The sequence below is a fragment of the Haliotis cracherodii genome, unplaced genomic scaffold (genome assembly GCF_022045235.1).
Source record: "Haliotis cracherodii isolate W230 unplaced genomic scaffold, xgHalCrac1.p SCAF_1, whole genome shotgun sequence".
NCBI lineage: Eukaryota > Metazoa > Mollusca > Gastropoda > Lepetellida > Haliotidae > Haliotis > Haliotis cracherodii.
The window spans coordinates 14,103,032-14,130,877 of NW_027266264.1; the positions used below are offsets into that span (position 1 = coordinate 14,103,032).

Consider the following 27,846-nt stretch of genomic DNA (forward strand, 5'->3'; position numbering starts at 1 on the left):
TATCACTTCTACCTCATCAAAAGAGAACAGGAAAATCACATTCAAAATATGTAATTTATTTTTCCTTTTGCGTAGTCCATTGCAACATCACAATGACGCAAAATATTTTGTTCATGGTGTGTATTAATTGCTGTAACATGCAAATACAGTGTACTGTTTAACAGTGCGCAGCCCTGCCCTAATTGCATAATATCATTAAGGGCTTGGAAGTATATACAAATAATCTAAAGTCTATTTAAGCTTATACAGACAAAAACAGAATGATCACTTCAACACTCATAAAATGTTAAAGAACAGCATCTTGCCTAAATATCTAAAACATCAGGGCCAACAAAACAGTAACAACTTTTTTGTTCGACTAGCACACACAAATAAGTCACTCTGTGTTAGGTACTATTCTATCAATGCTGTCAGTGAATGTGTGAAACATAGCCACCGACCACTCATATCAAAATCTGATTAATCCTAAAACGGGGAAGGGTTTCTAAATTCTTTGGCAAGATGTTCACAAATAATCAGCAATGGGTGTTATGTGCAAATAGGGAATTCCATTCTAATATGTAAGGTCATATGTTACTTTAGGTCTTCTAGTCTTTTGGCATTGCTCCATGGCTGCCTTAAGGTTGTTCACCTTGTAGCAGCATTCTGCAATATCACAGCAGAGTGCACTGACAATGGGTTAAAAGTCGGCAAATGCAGTCCAACTATTTGACATGTGAACACTTTTACCATGGGGTTACTCCATTGTTATAAATCAGAGATGCACAACCTTCCCCAAAACATCATAGCACATTTGACACAACACATCTAGCTTTCACGGACTAAAATAGATAAAACTCTTGTCCCCTTCTCACAAAACAGACCAGTTGTTTCTTTACTTAACCAAAATTGTTCTCTTACAAAATATATTACATTAACCTTTTAAACCAATAGTAATCTTACGATCCTACAAAGCGGTATGCTTTCTGTTAGAAGCTCAAGAAAGTTTTATTGACAGAATGATCAGTGTTAACAACAAATAAAATGGGATATATTCTATTTACATAAGTGGCTTATATATCAACAATAGTAACTCCCAAAATTCAAAACAGATTGCATCATATATATGGATAACTGAATTATATTAGGAAAGTAAGGTGAAGTAAAGCTCTGCCATTCATTTGGAGTGGAGTATTAATCTAAACTGGACACACATTTATATCATCCTACGAGCTGATAACAGACAGTGTAGTTCAAACAATGTATCAATTTGTTTGTTCTTCACAAGCACAAACAGTACGGTCAAACATTCGTTGTGCCAAATAAATTAAATTTCAATGCATAGCCTCGTCTCATGACACGTGTGATGATGATAACTAGTTTCTGAGGGAAGCTGCTGAAACAAGACCGATGAGAGGAGAAGTGATGAAGCTGAGCTGAAGAAGAGTTCCTGTTTGATTTTGTCTCATTTCGAATCCGTCCAATGAGTATCAGTGGGATATTCATCTCTTAGAAGTCTCTATAATACATACACTGACCAGACCATATGAGTCTCACAACCCTCGGTGGGCATGTCAACATATTTCACACATATCAAGTAAGGGAGGTACAGATAACTATAGAGATGATAACCTAGAATACAGTTACTACAGAAAAACATCTTCCTGAGGCAAGTGAGTTAACTGACTGTAAAAGTCCAGTTTCCACCCTTGCCGAACAAGGCTGGAATTACGGAGTTATATTTTGGCTGGACTAACAAGTCTATACACAGTCCAATCCAAATTGCTGAACGAAATCAACATTTGGTTCATAAATAACATGGCGACTGCCGCATCAATTGCAGGATTTGCAGAGCATAAATACCTCAAATGGGGACAGGTGTTTTCCAAATGTTTAGATGTTTTCAATCAAGGTGCTCAAGTATCTTAATGTACTTCCAGAGGTAAGATAAAAAAAATCTTGATTATCAATCAAATTGTCTTGACCGGGTGCAGCCATTTTGTTTGCATCAATATTCAGTATTCAGTATTGCTTTACAGTACAGTCCAGTTTAGTCCAGTCCAGTACAAAGAGATGCATGGCAATCATCTATGTAACATCAGTATGTGTAATAGGACAAATGCATCAATAACAAAATCCCTCAAGTGACACTTTTGCCCAACGGTATTGATGTTGTTCAATGGATCCCTGTGGGGTATGATGATGATAGGAATACGTCTTCTCTTTGTAAGCTGAGACTCCATGATAACCCACAACTTGGACAGGTAAGACAATTTAACCACTGAAATAGTATTATGATAGAATGATGAGTGTCTCTACAATCCAACAATGTAGATTCCCTTACATTATCTGACAATTTGTTGAAGTCGAACTTCAGCAGACTGTTAAGAAAGTTGTGGAGTTAAGGAATGGTCCTGGGCAGGGTCAGGTATGGATTTAAGACCATTATGTGAATGGATAACTACCAGTACAAGTCTTTTCAAACTAGGAGTAAGTCTAAAAATTTATAATGCTAAAGTGCATGACTATGACTAACTGTTTCATTTAATGAGGTCAACATATGATACATGAAAGAACAGACAATTAAGCTGATTATGGAAGAATTGTGTGGAGAATTGCAATGTGTTACAGCATTTGTTGTTTCATGTTGTCAAGGCAACCACAGCCATGATGGAAGATACAAAATCACAAAATAGAAAAGTCAAGAATTATTTGTAAACACGTGATTGTTTCCATTAACTATGGAACTTGAATTCCACTGCTTTTGATCAAGTTTCCTTGTCTCCATTCTGAAGTAATGCATACCACAACAAATTAATTATGTATTTGCTTAATACATGTTATAGGGATGAAAGAGAGAATACAAATCTATACACTTATACAAATACAACCGGCATATTACTGATGTGGAATGGAAGGTCTATGCTAAGGTGATCATAGTGAAAGTGAATTCACATCTTCCTGAGGCAAGGGCATTAACTGACTATAAAAGTCCAGTTTCCATCCTTGCCGAATTAGGCTGCAATTCTGGAGTTACATTTTGCCTGGACTAATGAGTCTGTGCATAGTCCAATCTAAATTGTGTAACAAACTTGACATCCGGTTCATAAACAACATGGATTTCATCGTGCAGATTTCGGTCGACTGCAGCATTTGCAAAGCATGTGTACCGCCAACTGGGCATTGACAGATGTTTTCCAAATCTTTTCATGTTTTAATCAAGGTGCTCAAGTCATTTGATGTACTTCGCGAGGTAAGACAAAAACGGTCTTGATTATCGATCAGATCGACTTGACCGGGTTCCACCACTTGGAACTGCAAGTGATATGAGACATGGAATCTGATTGGTCAAAAGGAGGGACATAGAAGGGACATAACTCATAAATAGTCACTGGTGGCACTATGATCAAGCCTTGTTCGGCAAGGGAGGGAACATTTGTGACCAACTTGTGTTATTCAGGGACAAGCCGAATAGCGACTCATGCCTCTTGTGGCCATTTTAAAGACCGGGTTCCGTCTAAGCGCAAAAGACTTGTCAACTCATTGCGTAATGAGTCACGTATATTTCCCCTGACATTATATACATTTCAGGTACATTTAACTGTATCTTGGGTACAGTTTTAGATGCAAGACATACGCAAAATAAAAAAAATTATTCCTGAGGGATTCTTTAACCGAAGAACTTGAGGTCATAAGCTTATTTTGATTGGTTTGTCGTATTTTCGCACATAGCATTCATCAACAGGGGGACAAGTCTTCTTGCAGGTTACAGAAAGGGTTGAGTGGTGAGGAATGAGGCAGAAACTGAACTTTTATAGCCAGTTAACTCCCTTGCCTTGGGAAGATGGTGAACTCAGTGCTTTATATATTTTGATTACCTGTCTTAATGCCTTGTTATATGCTGAAACAGGAGGCAACAATTCATTGTAACACAATGAACATCACAAAACACTCTCATCTCAACAGCACTGACAATAACACTCGCAACAATACACAACATCATGACTAGTCATTGGTCATATCAAAATAGTCTGTGTAAATATTGTACAGATTAAATATGTAAACATATCACACACAGAAAGTCACATTTTTAACAATTACAGCTATTTAGTGTCAAGTATATATAAAGTTTATACAGCAAAAGTATTATACAAGTAATAGCTTAGACTTAGTGCTGTGGCATTGCACAACGATTTCATGTTTACTGAAAATCATAAACATGAAGAAAACTAGAAGCTGATCAGTCCTTTTTTATCATGTTTCAAACAAATAATCCTTTATGTGTTTTAAATAATTAAATCAATCATCTGAACTGCTTCTTTATCATACTTGTCATCATTACATTTCAATAGGATATGTAGTGACAGCAAATAGTTACATTTTAAATTATTTAAGTGAAACCCAACAAAAATATTTGCATTTGGTTACAGTTAGGTCTTCAAGATATTTAAACAAATACAAGGCAATAATTGCCAATATGCCAAGTTACTTTACAGTGTACATTCATTATTGGATTTGACAAACCCTCTCAAATGAGGGCTAAAAACAAAAAAACTATTTCAGCAATATTATTGCTTTCATAAATTCAGATAAAACTATGCCAAATGTTTCCATACAAATCCATTAGCTAAATACAGGCAGGAAAGACAATACCCATGTCTGTAGCATAGATTTCAATGTACATGTTGGCAACAGGATGGACAAACTATATACAATCAGCCTCTAACAGTGATCCAATATATTTGGCATATTATTATTGTATGTTGAACTCAAGCACTGGGGCGTCACAGTATATGTCGAATATTTACACATGGTGGAAATATACAAACGTCCAAAATTTGCAAAAGAATAATTTTTGGCTGCATGTAAAAATTTGGCCTGTGCACGTTAGAAAATATTCCGCAAGATTCTTGTGTATGAGCACTCTGACTCCAGTTGTACACATAGCCAAAGCTTACAATCACTGAAATTAAACTTACTATGCAATGACAAGAATTAAAAAAATGTCAAGTCTTCATTTCAAAATAGCATGATGATTTGTATGTAATAAGTTTTGATCAAAAGCAGGCTGTTTTTTTTGTAAGAGACAGAATTCTGTTACTGCTTCAAGTCACAAGTTCACTTTTTTCACATTTTTCTTTGAGGAATGTCCAGCCTACAATTTCTTATTTGTGGAAAAACCTAAGGCAAAATTATTCTTTTCCAGGAATATTTCTTTCCCGAAAAAACCCAGTCCCCTCTCAGGACATCAAATGGATGACCCCTTATTAAGCCATTCTTTTCTTGGTAGATGAATGCAGACTTAACATTATAGCAAAACCTGTGAAGTCTATCTTTGACAGTTTTTGAAAACTGGTTTCTCTTCCAAGTGCAGAACTTTGTATAAGTGACTAGTAAATATGTCCCATGGTAAAATGACTATAGAAACGCTTCTTTTCCAATGAACCAAATACAGGCTTGAATTAACCAAAGCGGTAGGATTCAGGGGTTGCACAATATTTCTTGCCAAATTCACAGCAGTAAATCCTGGTATATGACAATGAAAATCGATTGTGATCTTTGTCAGTTGCCAGTTATGGTGATCATGGTTATATTACATGCTGATGCATCAAACAGTCAAACCTCAATCATCTACAGTCGGATATTTCTATAGTAATCATAGGTAGCACGAGGCAATAGCGTAGATTCCATTATTGAAACACCATGATATCTTGAAAGTATTCATTCCAAAGAGAGCAATTGATACTTATATGACTATTCCCACATAACCAGACTGAAACAAAAATCACATATACACGTCATTAGCTTCACATGACAGCAGATGTAGGACTCACAAAACTCCTGTATGTTCATCAGGCAAACTGTAGAAGATGTAGTTAATGAAACGTGAGTAAACAAACAGGTAACCATAGTAACAACAGATAACCAAATGAGAACCTCTAAACCTGGAAAGTAAGTCCGACAGAACACAGGTACATTGTATATCATCTTTCACTGAGTAAGGACAATTGACATCAAGTCCAACTGCGAGATGAGGTTTGACAGTGTGCTTCTCAAAGGACAAGTGAGAACTCGAAAATGTCCAGGGTATAATATACCACAGGATAAATGGAGTACTATGGAAATTATTCAGTTAAAATTCACTTATTTAACTGATTACAATAAACTCTTACATAATCTCCAGGTATGTGGATTTCACGTTTTAGAATATATGATATAGGTAATATAATTACTTGTAACACTTATTTAACTGATTACAATAATCTCTTACATAATCTCCAGGTATGTGGATTTCACGTTATAGAATATATGATATAGGTAATATTAAAAATTGCAACAGTATCCAGATAAAAAGTTGTACAATAGGCCGCTGGTTATGAAAATGACACCTGGTGAAAGAACTTGCAAAGGACCTTGATTAACTATATAGGATTCATATTTTATCAAATGTGGTATGTGCCACATTCCTTGTGTGGCTGTACTAATCTCTAAAATGTAGATGAAACAGAGAATGTAATTTACATGTCTATATTTCAACCTTCCTTTCATGATAACTGTGTTTGGGGACCCGGTAATATAGCACCATGTTATGCCATTCAAAACATACAAATATTAATCAAAATGAATTAGTCGCACCTTCCAAAGTGCCTACAGGACCAAAGAGTCCTCCATCTCAACAATGGTACTACAATAGCATCCACGGATGTATCCTGAATCTGTGTTAAGACTTGAGACTTGCAAGGGACACAGATGCATCGCGAGCATACTTGAAAACATTTCATCACCTTCACTGTCTGGCTGTGTTGCCATATTTACAATTCATTGCTCTCTACATTTATACATTATTGAAAGGGGAGTCACAATTCATCATTGTATCGATACAACACAACATTTGTACAAACTGCAAAATTGGATGCAATTGGATTGAGAAATCTGAAGAATAAGTAAATCAAGATCAAAGACTTTGTCCTTTAACTGAATTCAAACACGAATTATTTATAATTTTTTTAATTCGCAGCTTTTAACATAAATTTATTATCATTCAGATTTCACTGCTTAATGTTTCAAAAACTGAATGAGGGTAACAGCTAGTAAAGTCTCTGATATCCTAGATGTAAATGTTGTCATTGTCTCTTATCATGTGCCATATAGTATCATGGTGTACTGATTAATGTATTGTGACACTCCTTATCATTGGCAAGGTCGCTATTTCAACATTTGGCAGCTTCCAAAGCAAGACATACAACTTCCCTGTAAGCCTAACTTGAGTGAGTAGCTTCCTGATCAGTGTGATCAACCTCATCTGCCCTATAGCGTGTGACTGAAGGGAGGTCCCACTGAGTATGGCTGGAATAGTCTGTTTCTTCACTGGTTGTGATCACAAGTCATCATCGCCTATCCCTTCGAATGCTGTGTTTTCTGTTAGGCCATTGTCAGCCTTGGAAGAACTCTTCGATAGTTTATCCTGGAAAGAAAATAAGACCATCTCCAATTTTGCATTGCATTTTCAATGAGTCTCTCCAAACTAACTGACTGATCCATAATTTTGTTTGATAGGCATTATTTCGAAGTTGACGGAAGACAAGATAGACACAATTTTTTATGGATAACAACTTCTTTAATACTGTGAAAAGTGACGTTTCGGTATAGATCCTTATACCGTTGTCAAGCAAGACGGAATGGGGGACATAGTGCAGAATATATATAGTAGGGGGGGGATTAACAGTAGAGGATTAACAGTAACAACAATAGTATACGTGAGTCGGATAACATAGGTAGGTGTGACAACAAAGGGATGGTGCTGTCACAACACGATGGACTGAAAACACATAGCTGGAAGCCAATAGGGTCATGAAGCCAATAAACAGGATGAGTGATTATTGTTTGATGAGTTCATAGTAGGCGGGTGGGATGAAATAGCCTTGATCTCTGTTGATTGATGGCTTGTGGCTGCGAATGTGGACTGCTTCTGTTAGTTTTCTTTTGGTGAAATCATGGAGGTTGTTGGCGAGGATTTGGACGTTGTCCCAGTTGATGATGTGATTGGGACAGTTGCTTATATGGTCCGAGATGGCTGATTTGCTGTCGGATTTGATGGTGGAGGTTTTATGCTCTTTAACTGCACTTGTTACTGATCAGTGCGTATGGCAGTTCCCAAGCAGACCTTAAGAAATTTTACGAGGTGAGGTGAAATGGCATTTAAATGCGACATTAAACCCTATTTCACCTCACCTCACCCCAGGCAGCCACTCTTTCCACTAGATCACAGAGGCTGTCCAAATTGTATGATTTTGATTTTACGCCGCTTTTAGCGATATTCCAGCAATATCACGGCGGGGGACACAAGACATGGGCTTCACATATTGTACCCATGATGGGAATGGAACACGGGTTTTTGGTGTGATGAGCGAACGCTTTGACGGCTAGGCTACCCGACTGCCCGCCCCCCCCCCCCCTATTGTATGAAGTGTATAAGCCCTGAATGGCTAGACTTACTGATCCCCCATATTGTATGAAGTGTATAAGCCCTGAATGGCTAGACTTACTGATCGCAACCCCCCCTATTGTATGAAGTGTATAAGCCCTGAATGGCTAGACTTACTGATATCTTCTTCATGGACCCCATTGCTTTGTTTATTGCACTCTGTTCTTCATTCTGAAACAGACCAGGCACATATAAAACCAAAATAAATGCATCAAATGGGTGGTTCTTTAATCCCCAAGGGTGGTAACTCCCTCTTTATAAAGCTATAACCAATGGTCCAACCTGTCGGTTTGTACACTGGTTCCTTATGTGTGCTGGGACACTGTAACATGGTGAGATGAAGAAATGTTTTCCCATCATTATATAACGGTTGTATACTACTGAATATCTGACACTAGAACACATAGCAACCTTATTTCAGTCAAACTGACATAACGGAAGGTAGTAAAAAAACCTAACATGAAATATTTTGCATCATCCAAGACTGACCAACGTCAATAAACAATTGTCATTCAGATTTAACATCACATCAATGAATTAATGCAAACTCAGCCTTCTAGTTATGACATGACAGTCAATATTCAAACTGTTTGTAAGGATAAGATATATGGATGAACAACTTCTTTATAACAATTAGGCTTGCTTGATAACGGTGTTAAAACCTACACCAAAACACTGCTCCTAATTAGAAGTTGTTCATCCATATATCTTATCCTTATCTAGTACTCCAACTACTAAATGCCTCTCAAAGAAGTTATCCAAACTGTTGCAACGTTAAAATATAAGTTTTCACACAACCACGGACCAAAAGTCACATAGTTACACAAATATTATATATGTAAATGTATACTGAAGTACACTGAAAATGAAATTCAAATAAGGAAACAAGGCTCAAGTCAACTGACATTCATCTTCCCGATGCAAGTGAGTTAACTGACTTTAAAAGCTGAACTGGGCTGGAATTCCTGAACTCGATAGTAGCGCCACCAGTGGCTATTACGAGTAATGTCCCTTCTCTGCCTCTCCTATGGACCAATCAAATTCCACCTCTCGTATCACTTGCATTTGTTTCAAACAAAATGGCGGCGCCCAGTCAAGACGATCTGATCGATAATCAAGATCAATATTGTAATAAAACGGGTCTTACATCGTGAAGTGCATCAAAACACGTGACCACCTTGATTAAAAACTTGAAATAATTTGGAAAATAACTGGTGACAACGAGGTGGCGGTGTACATGCTGTGCAAATCCCGCAATCGACCGAAATCTGCATGACACTTTACGAATCAGATTTCGATTTCGGTGCACGATTTTGATTGGACTATGCATAGACTTGTTAGTCCAGCCAAAATCTAACTCCATAATACCAGCCTAGTTCGGCAAGGTTGGAAACTGAATTTTTTTATAGTCAGTTAACTCTCTTGCCTCGGGAAGATGACTGACATTCAAAGTGAGCTTCATCTACTGTAATCAACTGGTCAGTATCAAATCGAACTGGTTGTGGTCACTGGAAGTCAGAGAAATGTGAACTTGTTTGAGGTTTACAACACTGTTAATATCATTACTTACAAATGAAATTTGTATGCATTTAGCATGTGTTAGTTTATTTATAGATTGCTGTATAAAGAGGATACTTGGTACATGTCCTTGGAGCATGTTGTACAAACAAATTCCAACATTAAATAGTGGATGTCACTCAACGATCATCATGGTGATATCACATTTCACTGAATAATGGAGAAATAATTAGCAATGAACAGCTGCCAATGACTTCAAGCATTTTTTTTGCCAGCTGCGAATTTTGATATAATATATATACACTGTGGTAAATATATTCATGGTCATGCATTCAATAGGCATTTGTGCAAATATATTCTATGTATATCCTTCTGGTAAATATATTCTATCGTACATTCAATAGGCATTTTGATATTGTGCAAATATTTTCTATGTATATCCTTCTAGTCAATATATTCTATCATACATTCAATAGGTATTTGATATTGTTTAGAAGGTTAATAACCAAGGAACCCCATCTACTGACAAAACCAATCATGCAGCATGCATACTGTGTCATGTGTATAGACCTTCCCATACCATGTCACTGTGCTGTTGAACGTGCTGGAATGCATGCTGTGGTGCATGCGCTTGAGAAATAAGAATAATTCTCAAGGAGAATTTGGATTTTAGTTTGTGCACCAACAACTATGCTTATGCCATTTTCTATTTCCTCATTCCTACTTTTGTATATACCCATTATTTATGCTTCTGCACATGCTTAGTTAGGGACATCACAGTACCTATAAACCATGTCACATGATTGCATCCTCCTCCTTTGTCTTTGTTTGGTCAGCAATTCCCCCCACCTACCCCTAAGGCCTGGTTTATATACACAACCCCAGGGAAATACCTACGGGGACAGCCTGGGTGACAATGACCACAGGACAGTACATCCCTTCTCATACGGGTCAAACCACTCCAGGACATTACTTCCACCTACGTCCGGGATACCAGGATACCAGGATATTTCAACTACCTCCTCTAGGTCATGGCGACCCCAGGACACAACTCTTCCATCTGGGTCATGGCGACCCCAGGACACAACTCTTCCATCTGGGTCATGGCGACCCCAGGACACAACTCTTCCATCTGGGTCATGGCAACCCCAGGACACAAGTCTTCCATCTGGGTCATGGCGACCCCAGGACACAACTCTTCTATCTGGGTCATGGCGACCCCAAGACACAACTCTTCCATCTGGGTCATGGCGACCCCAGTACACAAATTTCCCATCTGGGTCATGGCGACCCCAGGACACAAATCTCCCATCTGGGTCATGGTGGCCCCAGGACACAACTCTTCTATCTGGGTCATGGCAACCCCAGGACTCAACTCTTCAATCTGGGTCATGGTGACCCCAGGACACAACTCTTTTATCTGGGTCATGGCGACCCCAGGACACAACTCTTCTATCTGGGTCATGGCGACCTCAGGACATAACCCTTCAATCTGGGCCAGGGTGGCCTATGATCCTAATCAATTAAGCACCTGAGTCAGCCACCTTAAAAAGTCAGAGATTAAGACACAAAACATTCATCCATAACAAATGTTCAAAATCTGATTGTAACTGTTAAGACTTAGAAACTGTGACTATCACTGTATATCACACAATTACACACAGGAAACAAGTGAGTAAAAGAAGTGACTACAGTCGGGAATATAGCTGATCAGTGACCACACCAGGAATGTCAGTCGAGATGCCTAATCATGCATATTCATTTTACCAGTTTGACTGACATTCCAAGCAAAGAAATACATTTGAAGCTATCCACACACAACACTTTATAAAACGAAACATGGCGTCATGTAAATATTTGTGTTTGAATCAGACAAACCAGTGGTTGATAGCATGAGCAATGTCCTGCCCCCATCAGGGTATAATACCATGAATATCTGGCTTAGAATAGGTCTTCAGCAACCCATGCTTGCCATAAAAGGCGACTATGCTTGTTATGAGAGGCAACTAACAGGATGGGCGGTCAGGCTCGCTGACTTGGTTGATGCACGTCATCGTATCCCAATTGCGTAGATTGATGCTCATGATATCAATCACTGGATTGTCTGGTCCAGACTTGATTATTTACAGAACGCCGTCGTAGAGCTTGAAAATTGCTGAGTGCGACATTAAACAACAAACAAACATCAGGGTATGATGACACGCAATCGACTGAGCTTGAAGAACAGGTTCATTTAGTTGCCTTTAATGAGGCCAATTCTACAACCATATCCCCATGGAATATTAGCTTTGAATATGAATGAAAAACACAGTGATGAAACCATGCACCCTAATGACATACATACATGATATCTCTTGCCTCATAATTGAAATAGATTAAAAACACACTTCAAATGGCAACAATCACAATATGTACATATTACACTACTTCTTGACTCGTTCCTTGTCAAGTTAATCTTGCATCAAAGTGTAACTTATTACGCACATCTTAGTCAAGAAGATGTTTTCTTGAGGTTTGTTCCTTCACCTCCCTCAGAACATCAATTGGTGTTGATGAGGTTACCATGGCAACTGCTAGCAGAGTGCAAATAATGTACTTGATATTATGCCGACACAAACAAAAAATATTGCATCCATTGAAAACCAGTGTATTCTACTCCATCCTAAATCTCAACAGTCAGCATGGAATTGCATAACCCAGCTCCATGCAAAGTTTCAACAAGAAATACCTTCCACTGATGTTAATTTCCCCTTGCTTCATAGACAAGGGACAATTACAGAATTACCTAATCCACAAACCTATAACTTTATCAGTTAGCATAATATAAAAGATATGTGTGAAATATTGTGAAAAAATGTTGTGTTGAAATATTGAATGTTTGTATAGTTTTATTCCAGGTACAAATATTACCATTAGGTCACACTTCTTAATTTTTATGTTTTACCATTTTATTCCACCTTTTCCACCAAGGTTGGTCGAAATAAAAAGGAATAAAAATAGCTATGCCAATTATTTATTTATATGAAAGTCATTCTGCTGTGGAGTTAAAATTGCTGCTGGCTTCTTGAATCACTGATAGAGACATGGAATTTATATACATATTTTTATTTGTATAAGAGGGCCTATATTACTAGCAGGAGACATTATGAAAACAAATATTATTCTTTTAATTTATTTTGTGGTTTGACTGCTTTTTGGGGTGGCAGGCCTGTGAAACGAAAATAAAAAAAAGTGTGGTCTTAGTTTAGTTTAAGCCCAATTTGACAAAACAGATAAAAAACAAATAATGTGTTTTAAAATTTTAGAAATTACAAAATGTACCTAGATAATTGCTATCCAACAGTCAATACATTAATAATATTGAACACATTTTATGAAACCAAAAATTCAAATTACACTACAACAACTCACAATGCATGACAAACTATTAACACGACAAATACAATGACAAGATATAGTGATAGTCTAATGGGGGGAAAAGGCTCGACCATAGACCAAAGGGAGTTAACTCCAAATTAACATTGCTGCAATATATCAGTCTGCCACCCTATACTGAGAGGTCTTAAGAAAATCTTTAAACAAAGTTAGACACACTGAACAGAAATGCGCTTCATCATCATGATAAACAAGGAGTACACTACACTGGCTATACACAAAGCGGGAAAACAAAGATGATCTATATAACACGTTCATTACTTGGTTTTCCTCCATAATATCCTGAGGCAGCTTGAAGGGAAACATGCATGAATACATAAGCAGGCAACAAGCAACTCACAAACAGGTACAGGTAACCGAGTTAGCGCTATATTGAAGGGCGCAATAACGAGGGAACACTATATCACCACACATATGCATGGTATTTTTGTCATTCAATTCTACAATGTTCTGTAGGATAGGTCAATATTAAACAATGCAAACTTGACATCTAGTTTGGATTGATACACAATGGCAGTGAGTGAGAATGGTTTTGTGCTGCTTTTTGCAATATTCCAGCAATATCGCGGCGAAGGAAACCAGAAACAGGCTTCGCACATTATACCCATGTTGGGAATCGAACCCGGGTCTTCAGCGTGACGATCGAACGCTTTAACCACTAGGCTACCCGACCACCCCAAACAATGGTAACAAATGATAGCAAGTTGACAATTTCAATCACTGCTTCATGTCTAATAGCATAGAAGTAAACAGGCGCCTGTAACAGAAATTTAGGGCCACCTGAAGATATATCAGAATGAAAATTAGCATTTGGAATGTTGCCCATCTTAACATAATATATCCTCTTTTATTTATTTGAATTTAACATGAAGCATTTCTTGGTAAACCTGAAACATGATTGAAATTCCCTGTCAAAAAGAAGAATGGCTTTTCTACACCTGTGTAGCGTTCCTACAGTGACTGAACCATATCAATACTTCATGCCAGTTCTGATTAAACATGAGTTACTACCAGGCATATTTCTAGCCATCATAACATGTCCAAAGACTCTTATTTGAATGATTCATATAGCCTTGACTTGTCCATACAGAACAGTTATGAAGCTGGGTCCTTACCTCTCCATTTGCGTAGGAAGACTGTCTGTTGGTACCAAACCCACTCACCACACCTCGAGCTGGGTTCTTCAGTCGGTCTGAAGGCTGCAGAGGGGGAACATAATAATTAAACATTTACATAGTACTCATAATGCTTTGAGTGGATGCATGTTTTGGACCACAGTCAGCAATATTCCAGCTCAAGGTGGCTTGTATGTAATCAAGTGTGGACCAGGCATATCAATGAGTGACAGCATGAGCAAAGTATCCTGCTGACCTAAACAGCTTTTTTCAGAACTTGCAGTCCCAGAGTCAAGATTACAAAGGTACACAGTCTGTGCCACAAACATTTCAGTCTACTAGCCTGAAGACTGCTCTTTGTATCATTTTTAGTACAAATTATTTTTATCAACTGGACATTCATTTGATAAATTTATGGGACCAATTTGAATTTTACTAGACTAAAGCTTTAGACGAACAGCTAAAGATGCAGACTAGGTACATCAGTGTTTAAACAAGCATTTGTGTCTAAGATATATCATGCACCTTATCACAATAAGGATGACATTGACATGAATTGAGAATATTTTTCTCTTCATAAATTGATAGGGATCTTCAATGGGAACAAACTAACCTTCTTGAATTTTCGTCCTTGTTTCTTCATGATAAGCTCATCCACCATTGCCTGTAGACTCATACTCATCAACATTGCCTGCAACAATACCATGCCCATGGTCAAGCAACATCCTCCTTCATGCCTAAATGTATCCTTGACCCAAAAATCTCATTAGATCCACAAGGACTCTTATAACAGTCATAGATGGTCAGGAAATCAGGCTTAAAAACCTATGGGATACTTATGCCTCAGTCACATTTGCTCCACGGCTAGGATACGGCGGCCGAAGCCCCCGAAATCGAGAGATACCTGCAGCGGCCGCAGAGGATCTGCTGTGGATTCCGGGTCGCTCTAGGGTGTTTCCCTATCTTTTACAGGCCTTAGGGGTTGCCGTGGGATTATAGCAAGGAGTTTTAACCCAAAGGCAAGCATCCTAGACCAACAGGGTACCGAATAACAAAACAAGGGTTCACGAGGGCAGATCCAGCATTTCTAAAAGGGAGGGATCCTCTCTCAGATATCCTCTCTCAGATAATTTTACTGCCTGCAGCATACTACAATTCGTTTTCAAAATGAGGGATCTGGACCTATTGGACCCCCACTGGATCCGCCCGTGGTTCACATTATCTACATACCTGTTCACTTGTGATCGTAATCCACTTCAAGGAATCTCTGGCCATCAAATATTCAAATGACAACTCCAAGTTGGGCTTAGAGTCCTTTGTCCCTTCCTCCTGATCATCAGGAAACTAGAATTCCAACATGACATATTGGTATCAAGCACCTGTATCATATACTACTCAAATTTTGATAGGGATAATCAGATAGTAATTCTATTTACCGGTAAACATACACATTATAAGAATGATTTTTGTGTATCATGGAACGAGAAAAATATCCCAATCAAAAGTGGAGCAGCATATATTCACAACAGTCAAACAGTTCATATTTATATCTCTTCAAATACAACATAAAAGTAACAAGATAAAACTGTGATCGCTTCTTACAACTTTTCACAAGGATAACATATTGCTGTATCTCCATTCTGTCATAAGCATGACAAGACCTATTTTTCTCTTTGTTTCACTAACTGTTAAATATGCTTCTTAAATGCTTTTTGTTTGTTTCTAATGACTGTTACAACTCTTATTTCAAAGAATTTTTAGAATATTGACCTCAACATGCTCATATCAACCCTAAGAATATTTCCTTTCTTTATTTTGCCTCCTACCCTGTGGCATATTGAGTAAAAATAAAATGAGTCTGGTCTCAAATATGTTTGACAAGTGTCCAAGCTTACCGTTGTTGTAATTCGCCAACACTTCATCCGTGTAATTTTAAAGCTGCCTTCTTTCATTTGATTGTCCACCTGTACACGGAAGTTGAGCTCCTTGTTCCCTGCTGCTATGAGGACGCGGGAGTTAGGGTTGGGGTAGTCGGTATTGCATGGCCGGAACTGAATGTAGTTGTAGTACTTGAGTGTTCGCGCTAGGCGCAGGTACTGTAACAGTGTGCAAGCTCGTAAAGATACATGACATGATATGTAGTGCTCCATGGGGTAAGATTCACAGAATGCATTGTAATGGGGTTTTTTGGGTTTGTTTGTTGTTTAACGCCACACTCAGCAATATTCCAGCTATATAACGGCGGTCTGTAAATAATCGAGTCTGGACCAGACAATCCAGTGACTGACATCATGAGCATCGATCCATACAATTGGGATCAATGACATGTATCAACCAAGTCAGCAAGCCTGACCACCCGATCCCGGATCACCTTTCGTGACAAGCATAGTCGCCTTTTACGGCAAGTATGGGGTGCTGAAGACCTATTCTATCCAGGATCCTCACGGGTCATATTGTAATGAGGAATATTGTGTTGGTACCGATGTGTATCATGACATTCACCACAGACCAAGGACATGGGTTGTAACTTGAGGCAAGTCCCATGACACAAGCAAGTATTACAACATGTATCATTACACCCCAGGTAAGTTACCCTCGCTGCTGTGTAACCCTGATTGAAGACTGCACAAGTCTTATTGTCAGAAGTGTGATGATATGGTTGGGTCAAGATACATTTCGTATCCGCTACAGTACTTTTATTTCATGAGTTGATAGTCTTTCTCTTTGCAAGTGAATCCCAACCCTGAATCCATTGTTCTTAAACTTCAGAGATTAAAGCTGGGATATTGTAGGGAAGAAGCATATGGGCTTGAGGGCATGATGAACACTACCAACTGGGAAATACTAGAGAATCTGTGTAAGCTGGTGTTTGAACAACTTAAGGTATTAGACACATGTTTTGAACCAAAATAACTTTAATGTATCATATGTAGGGCTGGCTATTGATAGAGATTGATAATCGTTAATGAAATATCAATCAATTATCAATAAATATCGGAGAAGTAACTTTGAGAAAATATGCAAAAAAAATCCGAAAGAAATCAACACACTTCATGTCACTGGTGAATTGTGACACATTAATGCATGGATTACTCTATGGACATTTAAGTTATAACAAAAACAGTTGCTTTCTGTCTTTGGCAATTGACATGATTGATAATAACAAGCCTGTTTTGGTAAATTTTAAAAAAAAAATCACAACATTTGTTTATGTAAGATATTATGGATGACACAATTTTCATGTCGTTAATCATTAATATTTCTTCCCATCAACGATAATTCCAGCTGTCGATCTTTTTAGCCAGCCACTAATCACATGTATTGCGTAATGATGCACTGTATCATTGGCCTCGTATCAGGATACAATACTGTACCGCCGTATCATTACAGCACTACTTATTGTGCAGTAATACACAGTAGACATTGATGGAAGTCAGTGAACATTTAAAACAAGCTACCTCCTTCTTGGACCCTTTCTGGTTGAGCGTGGCAAGATGCTTCAGCTGGTCTTTGGTGGCAAGTATCCACTGGCGTTCAATGTCACTCACAGTCTGCAACATAAGCAATCAGTAGAGATGGCGGCAGAGACAGCAATTCTTGTAACTCGCAAATCTACCTGATATGTTTGTGTTTGTAAATTTTGTATAACGCTTCAGTCAGCACAGTCTAGTGATCTGGGCCTCGTTCCACAAAGTGATCTTAATGCTAAGATGATCGTAACTCCCATACTTTAACATAGGTTCACGGTAGTCGTAGAGCTAAGATCACTTAGTGTAACCTGACCCTGGCTTATTAAATAATGGAAAAGGCAAACAAGTGATGAAAACTGTGAGAAATGATGACATACCAACATTAACATGAATAAACTGTCCAAATCATAACAACTTGTTTATAAAAGTTTGGGGACCGTCTCCGTGGTCTAATGGTAGAGCGTCCGCCCGTAGAGCGGAAGGTCCGGGCTTCGATCCCCAGCAGCGTCATACCAAAAGACGTTAAAAGATGGTACTTATTGTTACCCTGTCTGGCGCTCGGCATTAAGGGGCTAAAACAAGGACTGGTCGGCTCGGAGTCAGTATACTGTGTCTGAGTGGGGTATTCATGTTAAACTGCGGCATGGTATCTCAGGGTGCTAGCAGTATAAACCGGCATCAGTCCAGACTAGTACAAGCAGCCGCATACACGTGCATGCACGTCGCCATATAAGTGCAATAATCTTGGACACGACGTTAAACCCCATTTCACCTCACCTATAAAAGTTTGGTAAAGAATGCAGCCTGAGCCTACAAAAAGAAGAGAAGAGTTGCTGCTCACCTGGACGTACAGAAGGTTCATGGTGATCTTGTTATCCATGAGGTCGTCATCAAAGGAGGAGTCCCAGAAACTGCAACACACCAACAAGCAGGTGACATCGGGGCTCGTCCAGCGTTACAACACCTGGATCTCATCAACAACCTACCACGACTTGGAGTGAGAGTTTCAAGGGAGTTTTTCTCCATAGGCCATATATATAGCAGGCTTGTATCTACAGATATCTTACTGTTCTTAAATTCCATGACGGCAAGATCAAATTATTTTCTTGTTTTAGGACAAGCCAACCTGATACTTTGTAAAAAGAAATCTTGAACTACAACAAATACAATGCTGTTGGTTTTTTTAATACACTTTCTAAACAATGAAAATAAATAAATATAATTTTGCTTGTGTACAAGGTTATTATCATGATTTATTAAAGAATTTTGTAAGTTCAAATTTTTCTTTTGTCTTGGCATATCAAGCAAGTATTTTGTAAAACATGAATCTGAATTGGTGTGGCCTAAGACTGGGTAACAACATTTATTTGAATTTACAAACTGACTGAACACGTGTTGAAGTCAATTTGTCATTCTACACTACATGACAAAGATAAATCTCCCAACAGTGCAATTGACCACACATAAGAAAAACAAGCGTTGATTTAAAAAGAGTGACATTATGATTCTTCTATACTGCTCCACAAATTGGAAATTCACCTTTTTCTAAGGACAATTCGATGGACTCCTTCCTTATTAGCTGCCTTTAAGGAAATGTAGGGTGATTCAAAATCTTGGAACTTTCTTACAACTGAAATATACAAAGTGATAATACTAAGCACCACACCACACCACACCACACCACACCACACCACACCACAACACAACACAACACAACACAACACAACACATGTATAAAGGTGAATAAGATTAATGAAACACGTATTTTTAGTGTGAAAATATTATTAATATTTATCCTGACTCATACTATTGCTTATCTTATTTCATTCTGAAAAGGTAGTGGAAACTCTGTGCTGTGTTCCCAAACACAGAAAAAACATCACACCCGAACACACCTCTCACCCTGCAGCTGCACCGGAAGCCTATATACTTGTTACTCTCTCATTTGGCTTTTCCTTACAGCTGAAACATATATACTAGAAGCAGGGATGGCTGGGTGGGTGCTATAGTGTATGAGTCAGGATAAGCATAAATGCTATTTTTACCTAAAAAATACATATTTTACCTTATCCTGACTCATACTAATTCCTTGAATCCCACAGTTAGTTGTGAGATCCACCTTACGTGTGATTCAGATCGTTATCGATTGTTATCACTCACGTTCTGAATAACTTAGTTAAACAGTGGTGCATGTACTTTCAGTCAGTGGTTATGAATTGGTACCCTGACTTCTACTTGTCTGCATGATTTGTATGTCTCCATAGAACCCACTAGGGATAAAGATGTTGGCTGTGTGAAGGCAGGGACATTTGTGCAGGCATCCTTCAACATGGGAAAAAAGTTTAAGCCAAAGTAGAAAAATAAAGTTATAGTAGGATGAAGAAAGTTTTGAAGAAGGTAATCTAAACAAAATATTTTAATAAAAAATATTAATCTTGATAGGATGGCTTGCATTATGAGAGCACAGAATTAGTCCAACCACCCAGTTGGCGTGAAAATAAGAGAGTGACGAGTATACAGGCTTGGTCACATGCTTCCAGTGTGGCTCCACAGCGGAGGGGTGCGTTTGGTTGGGTATAATGTTTTTCTCCGTCCTTGGGAACACAGCACAGGAGGTTCTACTACCTCTTCAGAATGAGATGAGATAAGCAAATAGTATGAGTCAGGATAAGGTAAAATAAAGTTTATTTAATCCAAACACCCAACACTGATAAACAGATAACACATTGATACAATTCAGTGTCTGAGCTCATTTTTTGTGACATATAATGTACATGATGTACATCACAAGCACTATTTTTTTAATCACTGATCTTCCATTAACAGACTAAATTCATGAAGGATATATCCCTATAATCATGATAATTGTATCCTGAACAAAGAATACTTCAATTCAGCTTGGTTTATAGTGAGTGAGTGAGTGAGTTTAACGCCGCTTTTAACAGTATTCCAGTTATATCAAGACGTGTCTCAGACGTTTACCACTTCAGTGAAACCCACAAGTACAGGTATGGTGCTGACAAACCTAGAAACATCATTGGGATGAACCGGCATTCGAACCCACAATCATAGGTTTCTGGTTTCTGGCGTGCCCAAGGGACGCAACTCTGCACACTGATCCATTGACCAGGGTAATAATGTTAGTGAATTTGTCCTACCTCAAGCACATCCTCCAGGACATAAATCTGTATAACATAACTTTTCAGTCATGTTTTTTTTTAATTTATGGCAGCCTAACCCTGGCTTATAATGATTAAGCTTCAGCATTGACCAACCAAATGTTCTGTGTTACATTCTGCATGACATGTTTGTGGAAACTTACTTGAATTGTCTCCCCCTTCTTCTTTCCTCACCAGAAATATACCAAAATAGTACACATATTGATCTGGTATTTCAATTTGTGATGCAACTTTCTGAAAAAGATAAATTTAACTTTCAGAATCATTTGAGAAATAGAAATTGGAGGTTGTGCAGCTCACATAAATTTGAGTGTATCTCAAACATCTGATTAATTGAACAACTGATACAGTTAAATCAATCTATGGTTAATACAAAGTTACTTCAAACATTCTAATGATTCATATAAAACTAACAGGTATCAAATTATGTTTGACACTCAAAATTTAAACCACAATAGTTTAATGGGTTTATCTCCTAATCAAATGTTCATTTCGTCTTGGAACCTTTACCACTGTTTGCTGGAAGTATCAACGCACAGATAATGGACCAAATAGGTCTATGAATTTCACAGAGATGTACAAGTTTTACAAAACAACTCATGGACATGACAGATCAAACTTTCCAGTGACATTTAAAAACTATGACACAGACGAAAGGCAGAGAGTCACAGACCTATGTTTGAACAGATTTATCAGATTAAGTAATGTAATGTCGGTCCTGCCCCACTATGAAGCACATGTGGTGTCCATAGGCAAGTAACTTTGTTCGAAATATGCCTCTGTTCACCCACCAATAAAAATTGGTACCAAGTAGGACGAGATGACAATGTGACTCTTAACTTTCTAGCACCTGACAAAGCAGCTTGGGTTTGTACTCCTCAGGGAGCTGAGAATGAAAATCGAGTGCACACTGATTGACTGGGGTAATAACATTAACGCTTTGAGCATGCACTGAGGGTATGGAGGCTAGCGCAATATAAGTGCACACATAATGTATTAGTAGTCTTAGGTTAGAATAGGTCTTCAGCAACTCCTGATTGCCTAAGGCAACTATGCTCGTCGTATGAGGCTACTAACAGGCTGACTGACTTGGTTGATGCATGTCATTGTATTCCAATTCCGTGGATCGATACTCATGATGTCAATCACTGGATTGTCTGGTCCCGACTTGATTATTTACAGACCGTCGTCATATAGCTGGAATATTGCTGAGTGTGCCGTTAAACAACAAACAAACAAACAAACAAACAAACAAACAAACAACAATCCTACCTCCAGCACATCCTCGGTCTGGTCAGTTGAGAGGATGTTGACCACAATCTTATGACCATTCATCAGAAACACATCCAGCGTGACCCGCTCTGCCTCCTCTTTCTGAGTCTCCTGCAACATGACAACCCACATACTGCATAAGGGAGACATGATTCACACATACCAGTATCAGAACATGCACAAGGGCAGTGAAACTTCTGAGAACTAAACCCATCAAACACCTTCAGTGGATCTTTTATCAACTGTTGATACAACTTTTCATGGTGAAAGGTATCATATTACAATGATAATAAAACTGTTACAAGGTCAACTCTAACTCTATTTGGCACATACCTGTTGTGCACTGAGAAGAAATCCATTGAAGCGTTCACTGTTTGCTATCTCTGTATCTTGGCTCACTGCAACAGAAGGTCATCAAGTATTTCATGTCCTGTTCATAAAGCATGGACATATTCTAACAGGTCAAAATTAATTTTGTATTTTCACTGGTATGCATAAATGATAAGCTACGGAGTTGCCATCTATTTGTAAAATATTCTTTTCTGATTGTTACAAGTTTTGGAGAGGTGGACTGGAATTAATTAAGAAACCTATTCATCATTTTACCTTACCCAGCCCTTAAGGTAATGCTATAGCTCCAAATGAAGCAAGTCTAGATTTTCTACAAGTTCAGTGTCTGTTATCATCTGCAAGAAAACTGACTCACTTCAGGTGAGGTGAGGTGAAATGGGGTTTAACGTCGCGTCCAAGATTATTGCACTTATATAGCGACGTGCATGTACGTGTGTGTGTTTGTGTGGCTGCTTCTACTAGTCCGGACTGATGCCGATTTATAGTGCTAGCTCACTGAGATACCATGCCACAGTTTAACATGAATATCCACTCAGACACAGTATAATGACTCCGAGCCGACCAGTCCTTGCTTTAGCCGCTTAATGCCGAGCGCCAGACAGGGAAACAACAAGTACCATCTTTTAACGTCTTTTTGGTATGACGCAGCCGGGGATCGAACCCCGACCCTTCCGCACTCCGGGCAGACGCTCTACCACTTGACCACAGAGGCGGTCGACTCACTTCAGGGGTCTGGTCACATAGCAAACATATTGCCATGGTCGTCTGGACCAAAATTTTCACCAGTGTTCTGGAATCTTTTCTCTTATTTGCTTCTGTGTTTGGCAAGACCTAGCCCTGAACCATTGTGTGTGAAATATGCATGGGGCCTTGTACACAGTCTGTAATCTTCCATCCATCTTTAAGTCAGATATGGAGGAAGACTTCTCTGAACCTCCCATCTCACTTGGGCTCCTTTTCAAGTTAAATATAGTTGTTTGTTTGTATCAAAATTATATATTTTCAGAGACTAAAGGCAAGTCTAAGAGAGTGAGTAGTGCTGACTTCAGTAACAAGAGTGCTTCTGTCTTTCTCCATCAAAGGCCTGGTAAAGTAACTTAATGACGGCTATTCAGAGGAATCTACTGAACATGTTCAATATGACACACTGCTAGTCAACATGAGGTGAGGTGAGGTGAAATTGGGTTTAACGTCGCGTCCAAGATTATTGCACTTTATAGCGACGTGCATGCACGTGTGTGTGTGGCTGCTTGTACTAGTCCGGACTGATGCCGATTTATAGTGCTAGCCCACAGAGATACCATGCCGCAGTTTAACATGAATACCCCACTCAGACACAGTATACTGACTCCGAGCTGACCAGTCCTTGTTTTAGCCCTTTTATGCCGAGCGCCAGACTAGTCAACATGACGTGCAATGTGATCCCATGCTGTGACCTTAACATGGATTGGGGGGTACATGGTCATGTGCACAGCGCACAGGTCACAAGTCACAATGTGAAGGTTAGCAACTTTGGTCTTGGAGAGAAGTTGGATGGGTGACCGTGTTCAGCAGCGTGACTTCTCAGAGTTTCTGGGGCTTCAGTCCTGCCCCACACTGAGCACATGTAACACATGTGGTGTCTCCTTGGGCAAGTGACTTCCTTCAAAATGGGCCTCTGTTCATCCAGCAGTGAACGGGTACCCAGTAGGATTAGGAGATAACCTTCTAGCGCCTCACAGGCAGCTTGGGTTGAAATACTCGCCAGTGAGCTGAGAATGATTGTTGAGTGCACACTGAAGCGCATAGAGCATGCTTGTGCATGGAGTACAGCGCCATATAAACAGACTATTATTATTATCATCATCATCATTATTATCATTATTGTTGTTGTTATAGTGAATGGCAGATGCTATTCTATTTGCAAACACCTGGCGTCATCACTCATTTTCAGTGTTCAATTGATACACTTTTCATCACTATTTTGCCTGTTATGCCCTAAGGAATCTGGACTAGTCCAGTGTCTAGGTTATCATAACATATAAAAACTAATTTGAAATTGAACTATGTTGCACATGTTCATAAATTGTCTTTTTGACATAACTGGCATATGACTAAATTATATATGACTGATCATAAACATGATAATCGGCACTGTGGGAATGCTGGGAACTATTGATCATATGATACTAGGATCAGTGCTCCCTTGGAACACCAGTGAGTTACCATGGTTACTAATGTTGTACAGATAGTCTACTCATGTACCATGCCCACAAACATGATGATGAAACAATCCTGAACAACTCACCCAGCTGAACATAGTGCTCCAGCATGTTCCTCCTCTCCTCCACTTGGGGGGGACTCAGAGGGAGGAACTTCTTTGGAGGGAATGGGGGAAGAGACGAAGCACCAAATTCTTTCTTCAACTAGAAAAGAAGACAGCTGACATAAAACAAAGCTGGAAAATAAAATTCTCTAAATCCCCAAACAGATAATTGTATTACACTTTTACTCAGGAGCAGATCAGTACAAGTTAATTTCTGTTAAATTGGCTGGACTAATAAGTCTATGCATAGTTCCACAAAAATTGTGTAACGAAATTGACATTCGGTTTGTAAACTGCTGTGCAGATTTTGGTTGATTGCAGGATTTGACAACTTAGCGTCAACAGATATTTTCCAAATCTGTTCATGTTTTGTAATCAAGGTGCTGACGTGATGTGATGCACTTTGCGAAGTAAGACCAGTTTAATTACAATATAGATCTTGATTATCGCACAGATTGTCTTCACTGGGCAGCGCCATTTTATTTGAAGCAAATGCAAGTGATATGAGAGATGGAATCTGATTTGTCAATAGAAGGGACATAGAAGTGGCATAACTTGAAATTCCAGGCTCGTTTGGCAAGGGTGGAAATGGGACTTTTACAGTCAGTTAAATCCCTTGCCTCGGGAAGATGGGCAACCTGTAAATAATAAAATCTGGGCCACATATAAGTGCTCATCAAGGCACAACGATTTGCAGTCAGCCAAGTCACCACACTCGACCACCCATACTCTTCAGTCAGCTTCATGCAGGAAATACTGAGAAGCTTTTCTTACACATTGAGTAGATCAGCAGACCAAAACACAAGTGGTGAGCCCATTCCAGCTGTCATACAACTGTCATAAAATGTATTTGGTATGATTTTCCAGTTTAAATAAAAAGTACATACCTGTTCATGAAACTGATGTAGTTGTCGGAATCTTACAGAACAGTGGAACACACCATTGATATACATGTTGTAGGACTGTGGACGAAAAAGCATTTCAATAAAAAAGTGTTAAAATTGTGGCCATGCTGGTCGTAGCCTTCATAACCATATGCCACTAAAGGAATTAAAAGTACCTGTGTTTCAGGTAACAGAAACAGGTTTGCAAGCAGGTAAGCAGGATGAGAAGAAAATCTAAACATCTATCTTAAAACATTTTGATGATTATTCTTGACCATGTCTGACCATGTCTGATTAAACATTTTAGTTGCAAGTGAAATGAAAGGTCAGTTGCATTGCAGGGTTACTGGAAATGCCAGTTGTATATATTTTGCCCATATTTATGATAACATCCAGTATAAAACAAGATTATTGCCCCAATGAAACTGCCACCAGCTTTTGTTTTCAATCATGAATCCTTATTCACATTTGATGAAAGAAATCATACATATTTGGAGGTATGTGATTAAGTGATACATTAATCACAGTGATTAAGTAAGAGACTGGTATATATAAGTCATTAAGGTTTTTTTTATGATTTGTAACCAGTTGGTGAAGCAGAAGTTCTCTGTAAATGTACAGCACATATTGGCGTATATTGCAGAAGGTTGGGGCCATGGCTGGCTCAGTTGTCTAAGGCGATGCAATGGGCTGTGCAGAGTTGCGTCCCTTGGGCAAGCAAGAAACCTATGATTTGGGGTTGAATCCTGATAATGTTTCTTGTTTTGTCAGCGCCATACCCAAGCTCATGGGTTTCACCAAAGTGGTAAATATCTGGGACCTGCATCACTTCGGGCATTCTTCCCACATTAAGCTGACCTACCGTGATAAAACTGGAATATTGTTAAAAGCAGCGTTAAACCCAACTCACTCACTCACTCCACTTAGTCACCAGGACAGACAATAAATGATCTGGATACCCACAGCTATAGGGCAATTGTTGTTTGTTGGGTAGCTGATGCTAATTGGCATCTGGTTATTTAATACGGCACCAGCTAGAATTTTGTCTCTGTTGAATTTATTTTACATATAATGTCTTTAAAAAAAACCAATGTATTGCTTTCTGTATCTGTACCAAAAATACATATGGTGACAAGTTTTCCAACGCAATTTTGGTGCTGTTTTAAACTGATCCCATACCAGTGACAGGCGTTGATCTAAGGCACATGAAATCAGCTTTCCAGCATAACAATAATTACAGTATGCAAAATGTTTTTGAAAAAGTTTAAAAGCCCCATTGTATTAACTCTTATGATAACACAAAATATGTTAAATTATAATTCACTGTAGATATACAAATAATATGATGTAGTTTGCAAACAAATCGCCGTTTCTGCAATGATTTATTTCTATTGGCTGCAATGATCTAATCTTATATCACAGCTAACGAAGTAACACAAATGTGACGAATGCAGCTGGAATCAAATGAGTTTAGCTTCGGCGTGTCATTCGGCAGCATTCATAGAAAGAGCGGGTGCGCAAACACTTGAAAACCTTTCCTGTCAAATGTCATTAGTAGTGTGCTGTCAACTCGTAAAAACTTGTGCCCAAGGCAATATGCGAGTGAGCAATAATACAAAACTAACTGTATAGGAAGATCCACTGTCATCCTTGCATTCTTGCGTGTCCGGTATTGAAAAATGCATCTTTTTGGTTCAAAGTATGTCCCTATTTAAAGTGAAAGCACAACACCAACAAACAAATTTGTGTGCGTTCTGTGAGAGGAAGCGATCACTCCCCTTCTGCCATTTTGTAATTGTCGATCACGTGACCTTAGATTGTAAATAAACATACTTTCATCGGTAAATAGATAT

The 27,846-nt window shown here is 38.6% G+C and overlaps 1 protein-coding gene across 1 annotated transcript; it reads right to left on the reverse strand.

Moving 5' to 3' along the window:
- Positions 1-27,771, reverse strand: LOC139473351 (sorting nexin-17-like). The gene is made up of 15 exons (XM_071255884.1): positions 27,619-27,771; positions 25,997-26,071; positions 25,092-25,209; positions 22,787-22,851; positions 22,454-22,564; positions 21,325-21,415; positions 19,542-19,632; positions 18,844-18,913; positions 17,991-18,083; positions 16,428-16,628; positions 15,763-15,876; positions 15,146-15,223; positions 14,533-14,616; positions 8,582-8,635; positions 1-7,444 (listed from the first exon to the last, which is right to left on the reverse strand). Exons 1-15 carry the CDS (start codon positions 27,676-27,678, stop codon positions 7,358-7,360), a joined length of 1,392 nt encoding a protein of 463 aa, XP_071111985.1. The 5' UTR covers positions 27,679-27,771; the 3' UTR covers positions 1-7,357.
- Between the last annotated feature and the right edge of the window lie 75 nt (positions 27,772-27,846).

Excerpts from the sequence above, each read along its gene's own strand:
- LOC139473351 (XM_071255884.1), bottom strand. The coding sequence starts at position 27,678 with ATGCATTTTTCAATACCGGACACGCAAGAATGCAAGGATGACAGTGGA. Across the intron at positions 15,224-15,762 it reads TTACGATCACAAGTGAACAG|GCAATGTTGATGAGTATGAG; the intron begins GTATGTAGATAA and ends GTATTGTTGCAG. Across the intron at positions 7,445-8,581 it reads GGTCCATGAAGAAGATATCA|GATAAACTATCGAAGAGTTC; the intron begins GTAAGTCTAGCC and ends TTTTCTTTCCAG.